Genomic DNA, 22,865 nt, shown 5'->3' on the forward strand with positions numbered 1-22,865 from the left:
GAGAAAACAGACCTCCTGAATAGGTAGTTCACTGGACAGCTTGCTCATTCAGTCCAATTACTTATTTGATTAGGTGTGAAAAAATAAAAACTGGTATTTTAAAATGATGATGTGCCAAAGGCACACTTGCCTTACTGGCATGAAGTGACAAATGGGTTTTCTTAAACCACATCTTAATTTATACGTTAGAGTGGAGCCGGTTGGTGGTGGTGGCGGCAGTAGCGCAATCTCGCCTTTAGTCCCAGCACTCGGGAGCCAGAGGCAGGCGGATTTTTGTGAGTTCGATACCAGCCTGGTCTACAAGAGCTAGTTCCAGGACAGCCTCCAAAGCCACAAAGAAACCCTGTCTCACCCCCCCCCCAAAGGCTATTTCTGTTGTTTGATATTAAAAATACAGTTAAGAGATTTAAGAAGTTTTAAGTAAATTCAAAGGTTTACTCAGTTCAAACTTGTAAATCTCTAAGAGGTGGAGTGATTTGAAGCTAAAATATTGGAGCAGGGCCATGGTACTACTTACTCCATGCCTTTAATCCCAGCAGACAGGCAGATCTCTATAAATTAAAATTCTAGAGTTACAGTGAACAAGGTGGTGGTGGTACATGACTTTAGTCCCACCACCCAGGGACAAAACTCAGATATAGCTCCTAATTGGTATGTTTACACACTAGAGAAATCACATACCAAATTTACAGATTATAAGAACCCTCTACAGGGTTAGTAGAAAAGCAGCTAATTTCCAGTGGGGACAGGAACAAAGAGTAGCTTTTGGGACTGCCAGTAAGCTCTTCTCCATGCAACCCTTGACCAATATTGAACCAGAGAACAGCCTTATTATGGATGTCATATTTATTAGTGAAACTGGGACTCTTCATGAAGCAAAAAGAAATCCACTAACATTTGCCTGTTGGTTTCTGTTGCAAACACTTTACATAATCAGAAAATAAACACTCTCTTTGAGAAACAAATTTGGACATTTTATGAGACATGGAGAATCTTATATTCAGTCACTGCCAACCACCCTATGGTCATAAGGGTTCCCCTTACAATGATGGATTGGATCCACTCAAAGGCAGAGAGTCCTAGAGTTTAGCCACGGAAGGAAAGATATTACAGGGGAACTGGTACCAATCTGAATTTCTTCCTGACCAGGATGTGGTAGCAAATAGGCCTATGCTTTCCCATACTGAAGAAATACTCAGTTGCCCTATTGTGGTGATATTTTGTCTGTGATCTAACAAAGTTTTCCTGAAGATCAGAGTGCGGAGCTAGATACACTAGTTAGCCATAGAAGTCAGGCAGTGGTAACACAGACCTTTAATCTCAGCACTCAGGAGGCAGAGGCTGGGGATCTCTGTGAGTTCAAAGCTATACAGGATTGATCCAGTCTAAAAGAGAAAACAGAGCCAGGCTGTGGTAGCTCACACCTTTAATCCTAGTACTTGGGAGTCACATGCCTTTAATTCCAGCACTAGGGAGGTGGAGACAGGAGTGACATAGCTAGGCAGAGAGAAATAGAAGGTGGGAGGCGACTGGAGCTCATTCCATTCTGCCTGAGGATTCAGTAGAGGTGAGAGGTGTCTCTTGTGGGACTCCAGTTCTAATTATTAAGACCTATTCAAACTTGTGCTACACCCTCTACCTAAACTGCTCAGCTCTCCCCCAAGAAAGGTACCTACTGAACTGTGGGACCAATGGAATGGTCACAACACTTGACTAACCCAAGGTTTACTGATGGCTCATCGACGACTGATGGAACCAAAACTGGAAAGCAGCAGTCTATACACAGGGGGATGGGATGGCCCATACGGGGGAAGGAACCACAGAGTCAGTACAGCACTGCTGACTATATAAAAGGAAAATCCAATTCACGGTACATATGCAGATGCCATGAAGCATGAATGGAGATGGCAAAGCACAGCAAAGCTCAGTGAAGACATCAGATTTTATGTAGTTCATACAGGGAAAACAAACAAAATGTCAGAAAATAATGAAATAGTAGGCAAATTGGCATCACGTTTAATTAAGACTAGAATATTAAATTTTTCCAGGGTACAAATTCAGAATAAATCAGCAATTGTTCAGTTTTACCAATAAAGACTTTGCAGACAGTTGTTCCAGTGAGAGCCAGAGAAAGCACCTAGCTGAGCTTCCTTCCTCCTCAGCCAACATCCCAGAGTCCTCTCTTCCTCCATGCCATCTCAAACCAAACTCTTCAGATTGAATCTCCTTTCCTTCTACTTCCTGTGCCTCTCTCTATCCATCCTCCAGACTCAATCTTACTTTACCCTTTTTTTTTCTTTTTTTTTTTTTTTTGGTTTTTCAAGACAGGGTTTCTCTGTGTAGCTTTGGAGCCTATCCTGGCACTCGCCCTGGAGACCAGGGTGGCCTCGAACTCACAGAGATCCGCCTGTCTCTGCCTCCTGAGTGCTGGGATTAAAGTGTGCACCACCAACGCCAGGCTACTCTTTTTTTCTTAATAATCCTATGTTTACTTCCTGTCAACTGGTTGGTTGCTCTGCTTCTTGACCTATGGTTGACTTTATTTAATCTGTGCTGGTACCTGAGGAGCTCAGAAGAGGGCGTTGGAGTTACTGCCATGTGGGTGCTGGTAATTGAACCCTTGTCCTCTGCAGGGACAAGTGCTTTAAACCCATGGGCTCCAGCCCTTGGCTTCTCTTTTTGAATGTTTTATGGGAAGTATGTCTAGTTGAAACTTTGTTTCTCTTATTTAAATACCCAATTAATGAGGATACTGAAAATACAACTGCTGGCAGGCAAGATTGTTCAGTGTAAAAGTACTTGCCACCACCAAGCCTGACAACTTAGTTCTGGCCCTAGAACCCATGTAAAAGGAGGACTCCCAAAAGTTACTTGACCTGTATGGGTACTGTGGTGTGCATATATCCACACCACATACACAATGAACAAATGTAAAAAAGAGAAAAATAAAAGTACAACTAGGTTAGTTAATATTGTCTTGCCACTTGTGTTTGTGTATTGTACCCAAGGCCTTGGGCATTGTTTTTTTTTTTTTTTAACTTATGTATACACACGCCAGAAGAGGGCACCAGATCTCATTATAGATGGTTGAGCTACCGTGTAGTTAATGTGGTTGCTCTTAACCTCTGACCCATCTCTCCAGCCCCAGGCATCAGGTTCTAAAACGCTAGCTATGGTTTGCAATCCTTCAAAGTATAACTAGTTTATTTAGGATTTTGATACAGGGCATGGCCTTGTCCTCTGTGGTTCCCAACCCCCCCCCCCCCCATACAGGGTTTTCTGGCTGTCCTGGAATTTACTCTGTAGATCAGGCTGGTGTAGAACTCAAAGAGATCCACCTGCCTCTGCCTTCTGAATGCTGGGATTAAAGGCATGTGCCACCACCAACCAGCAAAAGCTATTTATTATCCAAGGGTTTTTCTTTCTTTCTTTCTTTCTTTCTTTTTTTTTTTTTCCCCGAGGCAGGGTTTCTCTGTAGCTTTGGAACCTATCCTGGCACTCGCTCTGTAGCCCATGCTGGCCTCGAACTCACAGAGATCCACCTGCCTCTGCCTCCCGAGTGCTGGGATTAAAGGCGTGTGCCACCAACACCAGGTGGGTTTTTCTTTACATTATTATTTTTTTTAAATGTCTGTGTGTGGATCCCTGCAAGTGAGAGCTGGTGGCTGAGGAGGCCTGAGGTGTTCCTTGTATTACCCTGCAGCTGAAGTTCTGGGCAGTTGTGAGCCACTGCCCATTGTGTCTCAAGCATGGGCCCTCTTTAAAAGCAATATGAGTTCTTAACCACAGAGCCGTTGTTTCTCCAGGCCCCCAAGGTCTCTGACCCCTCTTTGAGTCAGCGTTTCACTGTGTAGTCTTTGGTTGGTCTGTGATTTCTGTGCCTCAACTTAAAAAGTTATGCTCCTGCCTCTGCCTGCTGAGTTTGGGTGTATGCCATCTTTCTTTTGTCCTTCCTTCCTTCCTTCCTTCCTTCCTTCCTTCCTCCCTCCCTTCCTGCCTTCCCTCCCTCCCACTCCTTCCTCCCTCCCGGAATTACAGGTTTTCTTCTTAGAAGATTTATATTTATTTTGATTTTGTGTGTGCATTCATGCATGTGAGTGCAGGTGCTCTCAGAGGCCAGAGGAGAATGCTGGATGCCCTGTACCTGGAGTTACATGGGTGTTGGAAACTGTCATCTGCTCTTCATCACCTTGCCTCTCTTCTTCCTTCTCTGAGACAGGGTCTTACTATGTAGGCCAGAACTCACTGTGCAGACCAGACTGGTCGCAAACTCACAAGCTCAGATTCACATGCCTCACCCTTCAGAGTGCCGTTGGGATAAAAAATATGCCCCATCCCACCCAGATACTATCTTAATTTTTGAAACTGTGTCTCATTTTGTAATTCAGGCTGACTTCCAACTCTCAGTAGTTCTCCTGCCTCATCTGAGTATGACTACAGGCAGTGGTCATTATTATGCTTGGCTTTTAGTAAGGGTCATTGTCTTTTGGGCCACATCTAAGCTCCAAGTATCATTTAATTTTGTATCCTGTTATTAGGGTGTGCAGTTGTGTATGACCCTGGGTGGTTAGTTAGATTTGCTTCTGGGTGTATTGTTTTGGAGTTTTCATGGGTTAATTAATAATTTGTTTTAAAAACCTAAGCTAGAGAAGTAGGTCTGTAGTTTCAGGAAGCTGCAGCAAAGGATGGCATGAGCCCAGGAGTTGGAGGATAAGAGCCATTTAAAATGGTACCAGAGTGTAGGTGCCAGCATTGCAGACATAAGCTGTTTAGTCTCTGCACACAGACTTGCAGTCTTGCAGGAAGGGGATTCTAGTCAGTGTTCTCAGAGGTTCTGTAGGATGCTTGGCCATAGCTGTAGAACTCAGGTGGGGAGGGGAGCTTGAATTATTTTTCATGTTTTTACTTGAGTCTATTATTTATTCACTTAGTTTTCTTGTGTCATTAAAAATCAAACCCAGGACCTCACACATGCAAGGCAGAGGTAGCCCAGGCTGACCTTGACTTGCTGACCCTTCACTTCTACCTCCCAAGTGTTGGTGGCAAAAGCTCATAGAGCCAACAGTATGGAGGCTGAGACAGGAAAGTATCAAGTTTGATACCAGCTTGAACTACCAAGTCATACACTGTCTCAAAGCAAAAGTGACTGGGAATAGTGAGTGACACATACCTTTAATCTTAGCATGGAGGAAGCAGAGGCAAACTTCCATGCTGTGATCTTAGCATGGAAGAGCCGTGGGTCTCTGAGTTTGAGATCAGCCTTGTTCATAGTGAGTTCCAGGCCAGCTAGAGATACACAGTGAAGCTCTGCCCCCCCCCCCCCAAAAAAAAAGATGGCTTATGGTGCTCTTCCAGAGGACTCAATCAATTTCAGTTCCCTGCCCCTAGGTCTGGAGACTCCCAGTTAGTGAAAATCAAACCCTGGGAGACCAGCACTCTGCTGGAACCTGCACACATTTGTCTGTTCCTCCCTCCCTTCCTTCCTCCCTCCCTCCCTCCCTCCCATGTTTTGGTCCCAAATTAATTTATTTCTTTTTGTTTGTTTGTTTGTTTTTACATTCCAGCCAAAGTTTCCCCTCCCTCGCCTCCTCCTCTAACCCCATCAACTCCTTCACTGTTTCTCTTCAGATGTAGGTGGGCCTCCAGCCAGGGTATATCAAATTGCAGTGAGACTAGACTCCTTCTCCTAAGGCTGGATGAGATAATCCAGTAGGAGGAATGGATTCCAAAAGCAGGCATCAGAGTCAGAGTTAGTGCAATGTGCTCTTTTTGTGAGATTCCACATACACATTAGAAGGGGGACATGTGGTGGCTCAGAGGGTTAATGATGCTTACTACCCAAGCCTAATGACCTGAGATTTATTTCTTTGGTTGGTTGGTTTTTCTGAGGCAGGGTTTCTCTGTATAACAGCCCTGGCCATCCTGGCACTCACTCAGGACTAGGCTGGCCTTGAACTAAGAGGTCCGCCCTCCTATGCCTCCCCAGCGCTGGGATTAAGGGCATGTGCCACCACTGCCTGGTTTGGCTTCACTTTTTTATGTGAGATGTCTGCTCATTAGTGTGCACCTACATTTGTATTCATCTGTGTAGAAAAGTACTCTTACCCACCCAGCCATCATCCCAGCCCCACAATTTTGTTTTTGTGATATTCTTTCTCCTTTTTGTGGTGGTTAGGTTTGAACCAGGGCCTCTTACTTTACCACTGGGCTGTGCCCTCACCCCCTGTGACATTCTTTTGATTTTTCCAGACAGGGTTTCTCTGTGGCTTTGGAGGCTGTCCTAGAACTCACTCTGTAGACCAGGCTGGCCTCAAAACTCACAGAGATCCGCCTGCCTCAGCCTCCTAAGCACTGGAATTAAAGGCGTGTGCTGCCACCGCCCGGCTCTCCCTATGACATTGTTAGCATGATGATTGGGTGAGTGGTTGTTAGTGGTGAGAGGTAGGTTCCTTATGCCTGAGCAGGGTTCTTTGCCTCCACCATGGTGTCAGATTTGTAGTCAGGTTGTTGAGCTCTGGCTTGGCAAGCTGTTGCTCTGGAAGGACTGAGGGACAGTGTGTTTATCTGACTTCTCAGAGCTGTGTGTGTAGTTGCAGTTATTTCAGGATGAAGCTTCATTTTCCACACTGGACAGGCATCTGTTCTGACCTACTTGGGAGGCTACAGACTGGAGGACCTCCTGTGTCCATTGGACTCAACCTGGGCAACACATCAAGACCCCACCCTCTTTTCCTTTTTTCCTCTTGTGCATGTATGTATGTGTGGTATATGTATCCATGTTTGTATATGTGTGTAGGTGATCGTGCACATGTGTGTACAAGTGAATATGGAGGGCCAAAGCTTAAAGCAGCTGTCTTACTCATTTGCTCTCCGTTTTATAGAGGTAAGGTTTCTCAGATGAACCCAGAGCAGATGTGCTATAGTTAGCCAGCTTGCTCAGGGAATCCTTTCCTCCCAAGTGTTGGCATTGCAGCACTGTTGTGTGGAATCTGAGACTCCAAACTGGTTCTCATGCTTGCACAGCGAGCACCTTATCACTGAGCCCCCTTTCCATCTCAGGACTCTGTCTTTTTAACAACACTAGCACAAAGAATTGGGGGTATGTTTCACTCTTAGTCTTACCAGTTTGCTGAAGACTATCCCCAGTACCTCCAGGAAAATGAAGAAGTGACTTTTGTTAGTAAGAAATCACGTCTGTGTTAGCAAAGTACATTTCAAAGAAGTAAACTTTGTATATTGGGCATCGAGACTTTTTTTTTTAAATCTTGGCATGGTGGCATATACTCTTAATTTTAGCACTTGGGAGACAAGCAGATCTCTGAATTACATGCCAACCAGAGCTATACAGTGAAAGCTTGTCTAACAAACAAATACCTTTATCTAAGGCCTTGCTGCCGGGCTGCCTCTGCCCTGAGCACAGGGAGGGAAGCTTGTCTGCTCTCCCCTCTCCCTGCCTGCCAGCACACTGGGAAGATGTTCCCTCAAATTCCCTTGGAGTTTTGTTAAATGTCTTTCACAATACTGTGACCTTTCACAGTTCAAGAACAGTTGATAATTTTGCTACATCATGTTTTTTAGTATAGTAGTTCTGACAGCAGAGTCATTGGTTTCTTTTGCAGTTCTGGGAAGCAAACCTGCTTTGCACATAAAAGATTTGTGCACTGTTGACACTGCAGCCCCTTCCCCATGTCCTGTTGATTTTTACAGTTTACCCCTTTGACTCAGAGCTGTCTCATTTCATCTTTGGGATTTCTTCCTTTTAAAATAATTAATATTTCTATGTGTGTGTTTTTGCCTACATGTATTTATGCATCATATGTGTGCAGTACCCAAGGAGGCCAGAAGAGGGTTGTGATCCCCTGAAACAGACTGTTGTGAGCCGATTGTGGATGTAGTAACTGGCCCATGTCCTCTGCAAGAGCACTTAAGTGCTCTTAACCACTGAGCCATCTCTTCAGCCTCTTTGAGTTTTTTGTTCAGGTTTTTTGTCTTGTTTAGTTTGCTGGTACTAGGGATTGAATGCAGGGTCTTAATATACGCTGTGCAAAGCTCTCTACCATTGAGCTGTGTTGTAAGCCCCCCCCCCTTTTTTTTTTCTTTCTGGTCTCACTGTGTATATCTAGTTGGCCTGGAACTCCTTATGTAGACCTGGCTAGTCTCAGAAATCCACCTGCCGTTGCCTCCTGAATGCCAGGATTAAAGGCTTACCCCCACCACTCCCCCACCTACCTCGAGCAGCTAGAGTTATAGGGGGTTGTGAGCCACTCAGTGTGGGTGTGGGGAACTGAACTTTGGTCCTCTGCAAGAACTAGTATCTTGAGACAAGGTCTCTTGCATCTGAAGCTTTCCTTGAACTGGGATCCTCATGCCATCACCTGAGTGCTGGGATTACAGTGTATCACACATAGCTCATTCAGGACTATTTTTATAACAAAAATAGACTGGCATGGCTTGTCATTTTAGATTGGTGGCAGCTGGCTAGGCTGCTTTCAGCTTGTTTGGGGGGAATCAAGGTGAAGAAGGAACTGCGAGTGCTGCTCGTGTCAGTGTAAAGCCACATTTCCTGTTAGACAGACACTTCCCTTCAGGGCCATTCCCCTCAGTGTGTAAGCCTTACCTTGTATATAGAATTAGAGATGGAAAGATGGCCAGTGTACCACAGAGTTAAGGCTTTTGTGTAGACTTGCAACCCTGCTTCAAAAATCAAGGGAGAGAATCTTGTCCCTGACCACTTGGAAGCTCTTCATCTCCGTGCCTCACTCACCCATTGGCTTCTCAGAGAGGGTGTTGTCCTGGCACCCTAGCTTGAGTCCCAGCCCTGGAGAAAGATGTGGATTCTGTGTGGAATGATGTGGCTGAGGCTGTGGACCTCTTGCCAGATTTGTTTCTTCCTAAAAGAACCTTTTATTTAGGAAGTCTCTCTGCCTCTGGGAGGGCTGCTGGTGAGTTCATGGGATGCGGATCTGGGCTCTCAGAGACAGCGAGGCTTGCAGTGGCAGCCCAACCCTGGTTTTTAGAAACACTTTAATTGTTAGAGGTAACTAGTCCTTTTGTTTCATCCACCTTAGTCAGGAGCCTTCTCCAAGATAGTTGAATCTGAAGGAGAATGTACCACTGGCTGGCTAGGTGTGGTAAATGGCAGCCTGATGGCACCTCCTGAGTCAACTTGGTGAGCCTGTCTGTGGCATCGGGATGAAGTTTAGGCAGCTGCTGTTGCCAAAGCAAGCCCATGTTTTCTTCTCAGCACGAACTGTGGTAATCTCAAGTTGACAGGATTCTGTGAAAACAGTACTGAGCTGGTGCTGCTCTTGATGCTGTTGAATACCTAGTGAATACCTAGATTCTTGTTGGTTCCAGGAGGTTGTTTTTTTTTTTTTTTTTTCCTTTTCTATCCCCTTTTCCCCCCCTTATTTCTCACAGTGACTCAACTATGTTGCTGAGGCTGGCCTTGATCCTCCCTTCTAAGTGCTGGGATTACAGGCTACTGCCACATCACCCAGCTTACTACGCAGTGCTTTGTGGGAACCCAGGGCCTCCTGCATTGCTACTCTAGTGTTCTTCAGCTGAGTGCCAGCCATAGCCTGCCTCAGTCAGCTGGGCTGCTTGTAATGAGTTGCTTTCCTCTTTTTTTTTTTTCTAATTTATTTATTTATTTTTTAAGGACTTTATTTACTTATTATGTATACAACATTCTGCTTCCATGTATCTTTGCACACCAGAAGAGGGCACCAGATCTCATAACGATGGTTGTGAGCCACCATGTGGTTGCTGGGAATTGAATTCAGGACCTCTGGAAGAGCAGTCGGTGCTCTTAACCTCTGAGCCATCTCTCCAGCCCTCTAATTTATTTTTTATTTTATGTGCATTTGCATGTAAATCTGTTTGAGGGTGTTGGATTCCTTGGAACTAGAGTTGTAGATAGTTATGAGCTGCCATGTGGGTGCTGGGAATTGAACCTGGGTCTTCTGGAAGAGCAGGCAGTGCTCTTAACCACTGAGCCATTTCTCCAGCCTGAGTTGTTTTCCTCTTTATTATCTTTTTGGATCACTTTTACGTATGGTTTTGTAACTTGTATGTAAAACCATTCAAACAAAATGGGTTCCGGTTTGCAGCAAAGAACTTCCCATCTGAGTAAGCACAGAGGAGGTTGTTGCTCACTGACACCTCTCTGCTGTTCTGTCTTACACTGTATACTAACTGTAAGTTCTGTCCATCCCTCAGGCATTTGACTTCTCCTATTTTTATTTTCTTGGGTGTGTGTGTTTTCATGTGTTTGCTCACTGATAGTTGCATGTGAAGGCCAGAGGCTGGTGTAAAGTTACCACCCTCAGTTGTTTTCAACCTTAATTTCTGAGGCGGTGTCACTCAGAGAATCTGTAGTCTGTTTTTTATGCTAGTCTGGCCAGCCAACATAAGTATCTGCCTGTTTCTCTCCCAAATGCTGGGGTTACAGACATGCACTACTATGCCAGACTTATTTGGTGCTGAGGATCTGAACTCAAGTCCTCATGCATTCATCGCAAGCACTTGACCAAGCCATCTTCCCAGGCCAAATCTTCATTTAAAAGATAATTTTGTGTGTGTATGAGTATGTTTGAATGCAGTGTAAGCTTGTGTGCATGCCTGCGCATGTGGATACAGATGGTGGAGGAGGATATCAAATGTCCTGTTCTGTTACTCTCCACTTATTGACCTGGAAAAGGGTTTCTCTCTAACCATGGAAGTAGACAGATAGCCGGCAAACCCTGAGACCCTCCTGTTGTCACCTCCTACAGCACCAGGGTTTATAGGTAGGGATGCCATGCCCAACATCTTCCATGAACGCTAGGATCCAAATTCAGATTCTCATGCCTGCAAACACATGCACCCAGTGAGCCATCTCACCCAGCACCTCCATTTTTTTATTATTCTTTTTTCAGTTTTTATGATGCATTTAAGACCAGGGAGCAGAGTATTGGCATCTTACAAAGTTGTTTAGAGTTTGGTATTTATTTGCAGTTCTTTTGATTTAGGATGTTTTAAGTTTTGTTTGTTTCTGAGACAGGATGTTATTTAGAAAAAACTTTTTATTTTTGTGGGTATTTTGCCTGCATGTATGTGTACCATGTATGTGCAGTTGCCTGCAGAGGTCAGAAGAGGATGTTGGATTCCCTGGAAACTGGAGTTATAGATGGTTGTCAGCCACCATGTGAGTGCTGGGATCTATCTCTGCAACCCAAGATCTTTTTTCTTTGAACATTTGTTCTGCTTTGTCTCAGTGATACTTTATATTGTCTCCTACCATGAAGAATTTATGGCTAGAATAAATACCATCTTAAAGCTTAGCATCAGTAGTTACCTAAGGGCTTTAAGTCTCAGGCAGCACCAGGGCCATCTACTGGGAGACAGTGAAGCCAAGACCTCTTCAGGAGCAGCAGTTAGGGCTGTTGGCTCACCTCAGAAGTTCCCCTGGTCTCATGAGGCTTGGGTAGGGGACTTAATTTGATTTTTTTAATTTAAAATTTTCCATATATTATTGTGCATGGGTATTTATTTATTTGTGGCCTATGTCTGTGAGAATGTATGCTTACATGGATGTAGGTGCCTGGGGAGGCCAGAAAAGGGTGGGATCTCCTGGAGCTGGATTCTTGGTAGCTCTGAACTACCTGATGTGGGTGCTGGTGAGGGAACTCATGTCCCTCTGCAAGAGCAACAAGAGCTTTTAACTGCTACACCATCTCTTCTGCCCAGTTCTGTGACTTTTTGAAGTGACACACAGACCTTGAATATGCCATGTGGTGATTTGAACTTTGCATTCATTCTAGCCCCAGAAAACCCCCTTGGTGTCCCTGTGCCAGATGGCTCTTGCAGCCTTCCTTAACCCTGCTCTGACTTGTCTTAACTTTCAGGGTTTGTTGATTGTTAGTTTTGGACCAAAGGTTGGTCCAAACAGTTTATATAGCAGTAGATGACTTTCTGCCTCCTCCCAAGTGCTAGAATTAAAGGTGTGTGCCATCACATCAAGTTCACGAGGTGTTCTGGAATACTGCATACATGTAGCATGTACCAATTGAGCCATGTTCCCAGTGCCTGTTTGGCCTTTTTCCTCTCTCCATAAATCTAGCTGGATTTGAAGTTGGAGAAGTCCTCATGTCCTAATCTCCTTTAAGTGCTGGTGTAACAGGCATGAGTCCCCACACCCTGCTCCACAAACCCCTTAATAAAATAAGTCAGCCTCTGTAGACTTGGGTAAAGGGACTGCTCTTATTAGTGGAGGCCAGCAGAGTGTCCCAAAGACTTAAGTGAGAGGAGTGAACCATTGGCTCCTGGCTCCATACTGCATGAGGAGGGAAGGAAGATTGTTTTCCTTTACTGTTCAGTAGGTGGCTAAGCCCCTAAGAACAAGGGAGTAGTCTGCCTTATCTGCCACATACCTATCATGTGATCTAATCCTGACATGTAAGAGATACATGATAAATACTTGTTGTTTAAATCAATATGGCTTTGAGGCCTGAAGAGATGGCTCTATTCGTAAAGTTCCTATAAGGAGAAACTTGAGTTTGGTCTCAGAACAAGTTTTTTTAAAAGCCAGGTTGGAGGTTGGAGGCATAACTCAGTGTGGTTAAGAGCATGTGTAGCTCTGGGAGAAGACCTGGGTTTGCTTCCCAGCACTCATATGTATGTTTACAACCATTTAGAACTCCAGTTCCAGGGGATCTGATGCCCTCTTCTGACCTCTTGGTCACCAGGCACTTACATGGTGCACATACACTTGTGAGGGCAAAACATAAAATTAATAAGTCTAATAAAATTTATTAAAAGGCACTTGCTTATAATCCTAGCTATAGGAACTGAGGGACAGGAAGGGATTGCTGGGTAGGCAGCCCTACTTACTTGGAGAACTCCAGGTTAGTGAGAGAGAGTCTCAAAAAAGAGGTTGGATGCATTTGATGATTGACACTTCCACACTTCTGTGTAGAAGTAAACATTTTTTATTAATGTGTACAAGTGTTTTGCCTTCAGGTATGTCTGTGCACCACATTTGTGCCTGCTGCTGCCTGAGGAAGCCAAAAGACAGTAGATTTCCCCATAACTGGAGTCACAGAAGGTTGTGAGCCACTATGAACATGCTGGGAATTGAACAGGGGTTCTCTGGAAGAAAAGTACATACTCCGAACTGTCAAGCCACTTCTCCAGCCTGCATAAATGTACTTCCAAATAGAAGCTTCATGATCATGCATTCACGAGATTTCACAAAACTTTGGCTTTATTGATAGTACTGTATATGGGACTTGAGGTGACAGCTAGCTACAGCTGATGGGTATTTCCTTTGCCTGGCAGAATCCAGGCTGTGGTTGGTTTTCAGGTATTTGGGTTTGTTTTTAGTTACTTGCTACTGGCTGTACTTTACCAAAAATACCTACATTTATTATGCCGTAAAACTAAACTGATGGAATGGTGAGATAGCCCAGTGTGTAAAGCACTTTTTGCCAAGTCTGATGACCTGAGTTTATCCTCAGGACCCATGTGGTGGGAGGAGAGAACTAACTCTTGTAACCCTGACCACCACAGGCACACTGTAGTGTGCATATGTGCCTTCCTCCTTCCAGTTCCACCAAAGACACGCAGAATAATTAATTAATTACAACAACAGCTAGTGGTATGCACTTTTTTACACCTATAACCCCAGCATTTGGAGAGGCTAGGCCAGGAGGGGGGTGAGTTGAAGGTCCATCTGGGGGAACTTGGTAATATTTTTTCAAAATAAAAAGTGAAAAGGGGCTGGGGGCATGACCAGTGGTAGGGCACTTACTCAGCATGCCCACTGCCCTGGGTTTCATTCCCAGTACTGCAAACCAGAACAGAAGATCACAAATGAGCCCCAGGACAGCCATCTCTCAGCTTTAGCCCTGCTGAGTGCTTTGGAGTTTTACTCATTCTTTTGTATGTTTTCCCTGGAGTATTTCTGGGAAACAATAGACATGTAGTAATTTCAGCCTTGCATTTATCTGAACTAGGTACATGCAGGTAGATTAAGTTATTCCCCTTCCAACAGCTCAAGGGATAACTTTCTCCTCCTCCTCCTCCTCCTCCTCCTCCTCCTCCTCCTCCTCCTCCTCCTTTTCCTCCCCCTCTTCCTCCTCCTCCTCCTTCTCTTCTCCTCCTCCTCCTCCTTTTCCTCCCCTCTTCCTCCTCCTCCTCCTTCTCTTCCTCCTCCTCCCCCCTCTTCCTCCTCCTCCTCCTTCTCTTCCTCCTCCTCCCCCCTCTTCCTTCTCCTCCTCCCCCCCTCCTCTTTTGAGACAGGATCTCATTCACTGTGTATAGTTCTGACTGGTCTGGACCTACTTTTTAGGCAGGTTGACCTGAAGTTGAGTGATCCACCTGCTTTTGCCTCCTGGGTGCTGAATTAAAGGTATTTTTTCTTTCTTTCTTTTTTTTTTTAAAGGTTTGTTTTATTTTTTTGAGACAGGTAGCTTTGGAGCCTGCCTTAGAACTCTGTATAGACCAAACTGGCCTTGGACTCACAGAGATTCACCTGCCCCTGCCTCCTGAGTGCTGGAATTAAAGGGGTGCACTAATTTTTTTTATTTGTATATCTAGTTATGTTTTTAGTATGTGCACCTGTGTGCAGGTACTGTGGAGTCAATAAGGAGGAATGTCAGATCCCCTGGAATTGGAGGGAGAAGAAGGAGGAGGGTGTGAGCTGCCTCATGTGGATGCTAAGAGCTGAACTTGGGTCTTTTGTTTTTGAGACATAGCCTTGGCTGTCTGCTGTGTAGTTCAAGCTGGCTTCAAACTCAGAGATCCCTCTGCCTCCTGAGTGCTGTGATTAAAGGTGTGTGCCATTATACGTGGCTAACTTGGGTCTTGTTGAGAATGACAACTGCCAAGCCATCTATTTCCTAGTTATCACAACTAAGCATTACATTAAAAAAAAAAAAAATTCCCAACACTTGAAAGGTAGAGAGGTAGGTGGATGATCTCTGTGAGTTCAAGACCAGCCTGGTCTACAGAGCTAGTTTTAAGATATCTAGGGCTGTTATGCAGAGAAACCTTATTGGGGGTGCTGGCGGGGAACCTTTTGTGTGTGTGTATATGAGAGACTGAAGAAGGTCCCCTGGAGCTGGAATTACAAAAGGGTGTAAACTGCTCAATATGGATGCTGGGGGTTGAACTCCAGTCCTCTACTCAATGAGTGCTCTTAACCACAAAGCTGTCTCTCCAGCTCTCAAGTATTGGTTTTTGAGATGCATTTTCACTTAACCTAGGCCTTTCTTGAACAGCACTCTGATCCCGACCTGCCTCTACCTCCCAAGTGATGAAATTATAGGTGTGCATAGGCATCCTTTTCCAACACAGCTATGTATGGTTGAGTTTTTGATATGGGAAGAACCTGTATCAGCTGGTGACAGTAACTGTTGGGAGTAGGAGCTGCTGCCAATTTAGGGGTCAGAGGTACTTGGGCTTCATGGCTTAGGTAGGCTGATCTGCTTAGTTTTCAGGGGTGTTGTAAAGAGGCCCCTCTGTGCTGCAGGTTAAGAAGGAAGCACCATAGAAAGCCAGGCAGGCAGCTTCCAACTCACAGGGCTAAGGCCTCTCCCATCTGTGGCTGCTTAGGAGCAGTTACAGCTTAGGCTTGCTCTCCTATCTCTTAGCATCCCACCCTCCTGCACTCTCCCCTTCCCCCGCTGTTGTCCTAGGAAGCCTTTCTCCTTTTTCCTGGTAGACACCTCTACAGCACTGTCTACTACCACTGTGGTATTAGTTTAACTTTCTAACTTGACCGTGTTTAGTAGGCAGTTCTGAAGCCCTTTGGGAATGTCTCTCTGGCCAGTCTTGGCAGTTAAAATGATGACAGGCTCTGCATGGTATGGATCTTGTACAGTTAGCTACAGCTACTGTGAGTTCATGAGGGCAGTGGCCAGGCCATCCATAAGACATGCTTACACAACATACTTAACGTTCTCTGCCCTCTTATGTTTCTGGGATCTTGGAGCAAGTGAATAGATGTTCCAATCATTTATCTTCAGCACTTGGGCTGGTTATGAGTCTGCATTAATCCAGATCCAATGCAAACAAGGCTGAGAGCCCTCTCCTTTGTTTTCCATGGGACAGAAGCTCTTTAAGACCTTTTGTCTGTCCCTGTCATGTCCTTATGGGTCAGAGCTCCTACCTTTTTTTCCCTTCTCCAAACACCTAGAGTTGATAGTTTGGTCTATTTGTGTGAGTGTGCGTGTGCCTTTGTGTGTTTGTGTTTGAATTCTGTGTGTGTGTGTGTGAGAGAGAGAGAGAGAGAGAGAGAGAGAGAGAGAGAGAGAGAGAGAGAGGAGAGAGAGGGAGAGAGAGGGAGGGAGGAGGGAGGGAGGGAGGGAGGAGGGAGGGAGGGGTGTCCTGCTCTATCACTCCAGAGATCTTAATCTCACTCATTGAATCTGGAGCTAGGCTGTCAGCAGAACGCTGCAGCCATCCTCCTGCTCTGACCCACACAATGCTGGGATTACAAATTTTGTTGCATGAGTGGTGGGGATTCTACCTCTGGTGCTCATGCTTGCTTCGCAAGTGCCTTTACCTACTAGTCCATCTCCTGCCCTGTCTATTTATTGAGAAAGAGTTTTGTTGTATAGCCTAGGCTGGCCTCAACTTATTTACCTCTTGCTCTGCTTCCTGAATACAGGGGCTACAGGGAGTACTACCATTTCCAACAAGCCTGGATCACTTATATGTGCCACCATGCCCAACTTACATGTTTTGATCTTTCATTTTTAGTGCTAAGGATAACACCCAATACCTGCAGTGTGTAAAGCACATGTTCTACTACTGAGCAACCAGGTTCACCTCTTGATCTAGTTTACTTATTAAAGCCCAACATGGCCAGGCGGTGGTGGAACACGCCTTAATCCCAACACTCAGGAGGCAGAGGCAGGCGGATCTCTGTGAATTTGAGATCAGCCTGATCTACAAGAGCTAGTTCCAGAACACTCTCCAAAGCCATAGAGAAACCCTTTCTCGAACCCGCACCCACCCAAATAAAATAAAGCCAAGCCCAGCACGCTTTGGTGTTGGAATATAGCTAGTGAAATGAGCATATACTTAGCTCATATGAGTCTCTGTGGCTGAGTTCAGAACTACAGACTAAGTAAAATCTTAATTTCTGTGACAGATGGCTATAATCTAGCACTTGGAAGGTAGGGCTAGTGGAGAATCAGGAATTGAAGGTCATCTTCTCTTGTACAGCAAAATTTGAGGCCAGCCTGAGCTACAGGAAATCTTACCTTGAAAAACCAACCATAGGATTGGGAAGACGGCCTTATGGGTAGGAATGCTTGCTGTACAATCATGAAGACCTGAGTTAGACTTTCCAGTGTCCTTATAAAAAGCTGGACATAGCCTCATAAAAAAAATAACCCTAGTGCCATGGGTGTGGCAGAGATAGGAGGATACCAGGGGCTTTCTGGGTGCCAACATAGCTCTAGGTTTGGTGAGAGGCTCTATTGCAAGGGGATAAAGTGGGAAATAACAGAACAGGGCACTTAAAGCCTTCTCTGTCCTTCATGTGTGCCTACAAAGACTTGTGTGCATATTACTACACACACTTGCACTTAGGACTGAGGGTTATAGTCAGTGGTAGAGCATATACCTGTATGAATCCCTGTTCTAGAATTGCAAAAGAGGCCAAGCTAGGCTTGATGGTGCACACCTGGGAGGTGAAGCAGAAGCCTTTGCACACTGGGACCAGCTTGGGTTGTATAAAATGTTGACACCTCCCTCTGCTGCCCCACCTCCACCCAGGTGCATGCATGCTACATAGGATGAAATGAAACAGAAACAGAAAGCTCTTCAGTGTGTGGCTGGACTCAGATAGATCTTCTGGAAGCCTGCTGTTTTTGTATGAAGGGAAATTGGAGTGAGTTGTTTGCTGCTTTAGCTTGGCTACCTGGGAAGACAGATGTGTCCTGCTGTGAGCAGGCTCCTTGTGAGCTAGCACTTTCACCCTTATTACCTAGTATACAGCTGCTGAGATAGATCATCTGTCTCTGGGGTATTTAAAACTAAAAAGGTTTTCTGGTCTTATAGAAAGTTGAAGTATTGGTAACACCAAGGAAAGCTGTCACAATTTGAAAGATAAGCCAAGACTGATTTCCAGACACTACAAGAAAAAAGAAAGGAAAAATGGTAAGACAGTTTTTTCTTTGCTCATAGATACTATTTCTCCACTTATATGCAAAGATGCCCATAGCATGTCCCCAAAGCTTTTGATGCTGTTAGCATTTTGTCTTAGACATTTTGAATTCTCTAAGTAATTAGGTGTCACAATGTGAATACAGTAGTCTCCCCTTAGCCACATTCTCGCTTCCCGCGGATTCAGTTACCTGCGGTCCACCGCGGTCTGAAAATACTAAGTGGAAATTTCCAGAAAGAAAACATTGCTAAGTTTTAAATTGTACGCCGTCCTGATGCCTGCGTCATTCACCTCACTTCATCTCATCACGTAGGCATTGTACCATCATCACTTCATCACAAGAAGAAGAAGGGTGAGTAGGACGATCAGCTACTTGGAGAGAGACCATAGTCACATTCCGTCCTGTCTAAGCCCTTCCTGTGCCTGACTGACCAATTAAACTGCCTACCATACCTATGTGCGTAGAGGTTAAACCCAGACCGTATTTCGATTTTGGTGCTATCCGCGGTTTAAGGCATCCACTGGGGTCTTGGAATGTGTACCCCGAGGATAAGGGGGGACTACTGTAGGATAGCAAGCGATACGTAAAGTGCCCCATTTGTGCTGCTTGGTGGAGAGCCTCCCCTAAGGCCCTGGGCCACATTCCCCTAGCCTATCTTCTGTGAAGTGGTGAGGGGTGGGCTGCTGGCTGTCCTTGCATCATTTTTAGCGTAGTTTTCACATTTCCAGCGTCCCATGAGAATTTTTGTGAACGATGATCGCCATGTGATGGCAAAGCATTCTTCAGTGTACCCAACGCAAGAGGAGCTGGAGGCCGTGCAGAATATGGTATCTCACACTGAGCGGGCCCTCAAGGCTGTCTCTGACTGGATTGATGAGCAGGAGAAGGGCAGCAGCGAGCTCGCTGAGGCAGAAAATATGGACACGCCCCCAGATGATGAGAGCAAAGAAGGGGCTGGGTGAGTCTCGGGTTCTTTCCCTCCCTCTGGTCCCATGTCATCCACCCCCCCATCTCCCCACTCCGCGCGCGCACTAGTGTGCTTGCATGCATGCACCCACAGAGGAAGGCTCAGGCCTATTCAGGCAGCCAGTGTAGCCCAGACTTGCTACCTCCCCGTGTATCAAAGACTGCCCTTGAATTCTTGATGCCTCCTTCTTCTCTTTGCCTAGTTCTTTAGTGTTTTTTGTGACAGGATCTCATGGGATAGCCCATGCTGACTTTCAGTTTATTTTGTAGGCCAAGGTAGCATCAAAATCACAGAGGTCCTTCTGCCTCAGCCTCCTGGGTGCTGGGATTACAGGCCTGTGTCATCTTGTGGCACAGCTAAGTTAGAATCTCTTCTAAGATGTACCAGTCTCTCTGGTTTATGGCTAGGTTGGCTTCCCATTGAGTCCGACTTTTGTCTGTCTCTCAGGGAACAGAAGGCGGAACACATGACTAGGACCCTGAGGGGCGTGATGCGGGTCGGCCTGGTAGCCAAGGGTCTTCTGCTCAAAGGTGACTTGGATCTGGAGCTGGTTCTGCTCTGTAAGGAGAAGCCCACAACCACCCTTCTGGACAAAGTGGCTGACAACCTGGCCATCCAGCTCACTGTGAGTCGTCGTCACCACCACCACCACCACCACCACCACCACGCCAGAGGGGTTCCTAGTGCTTGTGGAGAAGGTGGTCAGAGGAAGGGAAGGCCCATCTATCTGTGCCATGTGCCAGTGAGCACCTCTTGTACCTGCCCTGTGTTCACCTTGATAACAAGCAGATCACCACAGAGCCATTGAGGGTCTGTGGGAAATAATCCACTGTTTATAGTTGTGCCCAGTCTGCTAGTTAGCAAAAGCCTTGTGCCCTCACATGTGAAGCCTGGACTGTTGGGCTAGAAATATCATATGTAGACTATGGAATGAAGGGTCAGACCTAGATATATTTAAAAGTCCACTCACCTGGCTGCAACTGTAGCTCAGTGGTAGAGTACAGAGAAAGAGAAAGAGGAAAACAGTGTGCTTGTGGTGGTTTATACCTGTAATCCCAGCATTTAGGAGGCTGAGTCAGGAAGATTATGCTATTGTAGTCTGTAGCCAGCCTGGGCTACATTGTAAGACCCTGACTCAAAAAAACAAACCAAAAAAATACCCGAATCATTTCTTCTGTTCCTCAAATAGTGCATAAGTAGTGGTCTTTGATACTTATTGAACATTTACTGAGCCAGACCCCCCAAGTCATTATATATATATTTTCCCCCCACTTTCTTTGAGAGTCTGTCCATTTTGACCTACCCTCCCTTCCCTGACTTTTGAGAAAGAGTCTCATATAGCCCAGGCTGGCTTTGACAGCTTTGTCTTCCTGCCTCTAGAATGCTAGGCTTATAGGAGTGGGTCTCCTTGGCCAGTTGTGATGGCTATTATCATACTTCTCTGAGTGATAGGGGTGACAAGCTCATCCCAGCACCCCAGAGGGGCAGCCAGAGACAGCACAGCTTCTTTACAAAAATACCTTTGTATGTCAATAAATACTCTATAATATAAGACTTTTGGGTACATGCTCAGGAGAGTGCTGTGAACTGAGATCTGGAACAAGTGCAGAGTGTTAGGAACTGGAGAGGAACTGCTGAGGGCCACACTCTGAGATGGCTTCTTGTAGCTGGGATTGACTTGATGATCACTATTACCCCTTTTTAAAGACTGGTAAATATTTTGAAAGAAAGAGCTTTGTGTTCTCTAGGGGCAGTAATGGACATGGTGGATGCCTCACAACTTGTGCGTGTAGCTGTGTTTAGTGAGCCTGCCCAAGTCCATCCCTAGTGTGTGTGTACAAGGCCGTGCTCATTATGTCCATGGGTCTTGATAGCGGGCATCCACCTTTCCTGGGGACTTGTGGCCATCTGGGGATAGGGAGAAGTGAGGTACTCCTTCCCATAGTGAGTGGTTGCCAGGGATGCTTTGAGTACCCTGTGTGACACAGGACAGCCACCTCTCAGTAAGAATTAGTGAGCCTTGCTGTTGTGGAGAAATCTGCATGTCAATTTCCAGGGCATATGTCCTCTCTACAATATCTACACTTTTCCTTTTTTTTTTTTTTTTTTTTTTTTTTTTTAAGATTTATTTTTTTATCAGGCCAGGCGTTGGTGGCCACGCCTTTAATCCCAGCACTAGGGAGGCAGAGGCAGGCGGATCTCTGTGAGTTCAAGGCCAGCCTGGTCTCCAGAGCGAGTGCCAGGATAGGCTCCAAAGCTACACAGAGAAACCCTGTCTTGAAAAACCAAACATACATACATACATACATACATACATACATACATACATACATATTTTATCATGTATACAGTGCAGGCAGAAGAGGGCACCAGATCCCATTACAGATGGTTGTGAGCTACCATGTGGTTGCTGGGAATTGAACTCAGGACCTCTGGAAGAACAATCAGTGCTCTTAACCCCTGAGCCATCTCTTCAGCCCCACTTTTTTTTTTTTTTTTTGAGACAGGGTTTTTATGTGTAGCTGTTCTGGAAAGTTCTGTAGACCCGCCTGGCCTGAATTCACAGAGATCTGCCTGCCCCTGCCTCCTGAGTGCTGGGGTTAAAGGCCCCACTTTACTTCTTTTAACAAAGGTAGTTAAAGAAGCTGGAGTTTTTTCCAGTTAAAGTAAAGTAACTTATAAAGAAGTTGAGGGTGGCCTGTTGAGTATCCTGTAGACCTGCTCTGCAGGTTGCAAGTGCTCCCCGTCTATCATTGGCTGGAGAATGGAGTAGTGCAGCATTCTCTCCCATGTGGTCACTGGCTGCTTCTCCAGCATGGAACTTGTTTAGGGCACTGGGCTTCCCACACAATGTCTGCAGCCTTGAAGTGTGTTCGTGTTAGGTCCATGTTAGAAAATGGAAGCCCTAGAGTTGAGCTAACACGGAGGCTAAGGCAGGAGAGCCACTTGGCAAGAAGAGCCTGTCTCAAAAAAATGGAAAAGAAGGGACTGGAGAGATGGCTCAGTGGTTAAGAGTATGTATGTTCTTCCAGAGGTCCTAAGTTCAATTACCAGCAACCACATGTTGGCTAACAACCATCTGTAATGAGATCTGCCCTCTTCTGGCCTGCAGGGATACATGAAGACAGAACAGTGTAAACATAATAAATAACTAAATAAATCTTTTTTCTTTCTCTTTTTGTTTTGTTTTTCAAGGGTTTCTCTGTGTAGCTTTTGGAGCCTATCCTGGCACTCACTCTGGAGACCAAGCTGGCCTCGAACTCACAGAGATCTGCCTGCCCCTGCTTCCCGAGTGCTGGGGTTAAAGGCGTGCACTACCAACAGCGGCTGAATCTATTTTTTTTTTTTTTTTTTTTTTTTAATGAGAAAGAAGACTACTGGTTTTTCTCCAGATAGGCTCTCCTTTGTATCTCAGACTGGCCTTGACTTTAGTCTCCTGCCTCAGCATCCTTAGTGCTGGGGTTATAGGTATGTGCCTCCCTGGTGGCCAGCTTTTGCATTTATTTATGTTTTTACACTAGACTTCACTGTGTATCTGTGGCTTGCCTTGAGCTAAGCTCTGTAGATCAGGTCGGCCTCAGACAGCAGTGTCCTCTTGCTTTTGTCTTCAGGGTGCTGGGATTTCAGGCTTGAATTGCATTTGGTGTTTTTTTGTTTTTTTTGTTTTTTTCCTCCTAAATTAGCATTGTTGTTAGTGTCCCCCCTCCCATTTGGTGTATCTGAGACAGGCTTTGGAG

General features: G+C 45.4%; 1 protein-coding gene across 18 annotated transcripts in view; it reads left to right on the forward strand.

Moving 5' to 3' along the window:
* Ilf3 (interleukin enhancer binding factor 3) overlaps nt 1–22,865 on the forward strand; it is a 43,094-nt gene that overhangs the window by 6,670 nt on the left and 13,559 nt on the right. For 7 of the 18 annotated variants that reach the window (XM_027411522.2, XM_027411535.2, XM_027411536.2 and 4 more), the window contains 4 exons: nt 18,055–18,153; nt 18,474–18,512; nt 18,875–19,119; nt 19,576–19,753. In XM_027411522.2, the coding sequence (XP_027267323.1) occupies nt 18,151–18,153; nt 18,474–18,512; nt 18,875–19,119; nt 19,576–19,753 (465 nt within the window). In that variant the 5' untranslated portion in view covers nt 18,055–18,150. Of the gene's footprint in view, nt 1–17,827; nt 17,885–18,054; nt 18,154–18,473; nt 18,618–18,874; nt 19,120–19,575; nt 19,754–22,865 lie in introns of those variants that run through there. The other 11 variants (XM_027411527.2, XM_027411528.2, XM_027411539.2 and 8 more) reach the window with 7 other exon arrangements.

Source organism: Cricetulus griseus, chromosome 4 (genome assembly GCF_003668045.3).
Source record: "Cricetulus griseus strain 17A/GY chromosome 4, alternate assembly CriGri-PICRH-1.0, whole genome shotgun sequence".
Lineage (NCBI taxonomy): Eukaryota > Metazoa > Chordata > Mammalia > Rodentia > Cricetidae > Cricetulus > Cricetulus griseus.